Raw genomic sequence first — 2966 nt, 5'->3', positions numbered from 1 at the left:
TTGCAGCCCCTGGGGATGTGCTATGGGTCCCACAGCAAAGAAGCCCCAGACCTGCCTTATTTTTTCTTGCTTCTGCTTCCTGATGCTGTCCCAGAGCTGGTGGCCTGTCCCCCGTCGCTGACAAGTAAGAGCTGGCAGATTGTTTCGGAGAGCAGTGGGTGCTGGCCCTGTACCCCCGGCTGTCTGCCCACAGCTCCCGGGGATGCTCTGCAGGAGAGGAGCTGCATCCCTGCCCCTGTGGGCCCTGCAGCCAGCGGCTCCAGCTGTGCCCTGGGCAGGGTGGCCGCTGTGCGGGCTGGCCTGCTGGTGCAGGTGAGGTGTGCAAGGACAGGACCCGCTGTGCCAGCGGGTGCTCAGTTGCCCTGTAGTTCCCCCCTCCACCCCGTCACCTTGCAGGACTGGTGATGGGCATCACGCAGAGGTGCCAGGACCTGGTCCCTGTGCCACTCCTGAGGTGCCTTCCAGGGTCTGATGCTCTCGAGGTCTCTCTGTGGATGGAGAAGACGTAGGAGGGAAATGACATGGCTTGCCATGTCTCCTTAGATTACTCTCATGGGCTGTGCACCACCCACGGTTCCCACAGCAGGGAAGGAAGTGAGGTTGGGCTGGACACCTATGGAAAAAGCAGCAGTGAGAGCACCAAGCCCCTGTGTCCCAGGACCTGTTCCTATTCAGGCATGGCTTCACGTCCAGGTCAGGGATTGGAGATGGCTCATCATGGAGAAGGCCATGCCCCAGGGTGTGGAGAAGACCTCTCCCCAGTTGCCCCTAGGGTATACCCAACTCCTTGCCAGTCCTGTTCTCAGCTTCCTGACACCATGAGAGTGTCCAGGTGCTGTGGGTCCAGAAAGGGATGCTACGGGCCTTCCTAGGCTGTTCGTGTGTGGTGAGTGGGGGTTCCCTTCCCGGCACTGGGGTTTCCTCTGGGAGCGCCCAGCCCTGGCTGTTTGGGCAGCACCATCCTGCACCCTGCCACAGCCCAACACTGACATCTTGTGGTGCTGGGGAAGGCCCCAGCCTGTCTGGTGGGAAGGGAAACCCTCTGAGATAGCTGCAGGAAGCAGTGTCTTCAGGGATGCCCTCAACCACTGCTGGGGAGGCAGCAGAGGTGGGCTCAGAGATCCCGGCCGAGCCCCGGGGCTGGACCTGCCTGCTGGCCCTTGATGGGTGCGTGTCCTCCCCCTGCAGTGTGCGGCTGTGACCTGGCCCAGTCGGGCTTCTTCTTTAAGAACCAGGAGTACATCTGCACCCACGACTACCAGCAGCTCTATGGGACCCGCTGTGACAGCTGTGGGGACTTCATCACTGGAGAGGTCATCTCTGCCCTGGGGAGGACCTACCACCCCAAGTGCTTCGTCTGCAGCACCTGCAGGTGAGCTGAAGCCATCACTGAGGGTGCACGACCCCCTGCAGAAGCTCTGTGCGGCCCTTGGCTGTGCACCAGGGAGAGGACCGTTTGCTAGCCCGCAGCCCCTCGTTCCCTGCTCAGCACCACAGCAGGCACCTCCTCTGCATTTTCTTAGAGGAAGCCCTTGGGGAGGCAAGGAAATGGCTCCGACCCTTCCCTTTGCAGCCTGGAGACCTGCCTTAATGCCTGCCTCGGTCCTTCTGCCCCAGCACACGTGTACGCTTGCTGCCTCCCCTTGTAGCCCTCCTTGCCTGGAGCCCCGCTGCTCCCCAGCACCGCAGGTCCCACTGGCCCCTGGGGAAGGAGCTCGGGGGCAGCCCCAAGCACTGCATGGAGGGGAGCGAGCAGCTCACATCTCCCCACCTCTGCTTGGCCACAGGAAGCCGTTCCCCATCGGAGACAAGGTCACGTTCAGTGGGAAGGACTGTGTTTGCCAAAACTGCTCCCACTCTCTCATCAGCACCAAACCCATCAAGATCCATGGGCCCAGCCGTAAGTTGACTGCTCTTGTGTTAATGTGATGGCTGCAAAGAGAGGGACTGCGTGCCCCTGGACAGTGCTCGGGGCGGGGGGCGGCGGTGGTGACGGGACAGGCTTTGAGGTCAGTGTGCAGTGCTGCGTGGAGCCATGGGCGTTCACGGAGGTTTCAGAGGAGGAACAGGGTAGTCCTGCGGCTCCACCCGGGATTGCAGGTTACCACTGGTTTCGGAAACTCCCTTGGCCTGTTTGTGACCTGGGCAGGTGCAGCCACCCTGGCGGGTGCTGTCTCAGCAGCAGGGAGGTTTTGGAGCCAGCTTTGCTCCGAGGCAGTGCCCAGGTGTTGCTTTGTGTCCAGCTGCACCGAGGTCTGTGTCCAAGTGCCAGCCCTGGGACTGCTCGCCCGGCTTTCCCAACACTGGTGTTACTTGCTGCCTCTACAAGCGCGGAAAGGCTTCTTACGCTTATGCCCGTGCACTGAGGAACCTAAGCTAAAACTCGGCAAGAGCAGTGGATGGGCTCCTTTGGGTGGATTTGGCCTTGCTTTTGACCTGCCTGGGTTGTTCCTTGGCATACGCTCCCTTCATGCCGTGCCCCCCCCGCCAGTTTTTCCTTGCTGCTGGCTCTGCCCCAGACCCCTACAGAGCATCCTGTGGATGCTGTACTTGGGGGCTGGTAGAGCATCCCTGTGGCATGGAGCTGTTGCACACCGGGCTCCCTTCCCGGGTCCTTCCTCGGAACCATGAGGTCCATGCTTCACTGTCTCCCACGTGCCCATGTTTGCTGCTGTCAAGTCCCAGGGGAGCTGTCTCAGCGCAGTGCGTGGGCAGGCAGCAGAAGGCAGGGAAAGCCGGGAGCTGTGCCACACCGTGATGCCCAAACCCTGCCACGTCTGCAGCCTGAGCTGGGGGTGGGGGGGCCCTTGCTGCTGTGGCTCAGCAAGCCCTGGAGCATCAGTGCCTGGAGCAGAGTCCTGCAGCCAGGGCCAAACCCAGGACTGTGGTGTCATCCGTGTCACCCAGTCACCCCAAGCTGCCTCCCCCCAGCTCTCACTGTGGCCTTGACGGAGATGGGGGATGTG

At 61.7% G+C, this 2966-nt stretch overlaps 1 protein-coding gene across 1 annotated transcript in view; it reads left to right on the top strand.

Moving 5' to 3' along the window:
- The window catches only part of LOC104628348 (actin-binding LIM protein 3-like), a gene marked incomplete at both ends in the record, with an annotated part of 20351 nt that overhangs the window by 4873 nt on the left and 12512 nt on the right, over positions 1-2966 (top strand). The window contains 2 exons of the mRNA XM_010296897.1: positions 1189-1372; positions 1788-1900. Coding sequence (XP_010295199.1) covers positions 1189-1372; positions 1788-1900 — 297 coding nt within the window. The remainder of the gene's footprint in view (positions 1-1188; positions 1373-1787; positions 1901-2966) is intronic.

The sequence above is a fragment of the Phaethon lepturus genome, unplaced genomic scaffold (genome assembly GCF_000687285.1).
Source record: "Phaethon lepturus isolate BGI_N335 unplaced genomic scaffold, ASM68728v1 scaffold30391, whole genome shotgun sequence".
NCBI classification, from domain to species: Eukaryota; Metazoa; Chordata; class Aves; order Phaethontiformes; family Phaethontidae; genus Phaethon; species Phaethon lepturus.
The sequence above is the reverse complement of the archived record's forward strand: the minus strand, read 5'-3'. Positions and strand labels throughout refer to the sequence as shown.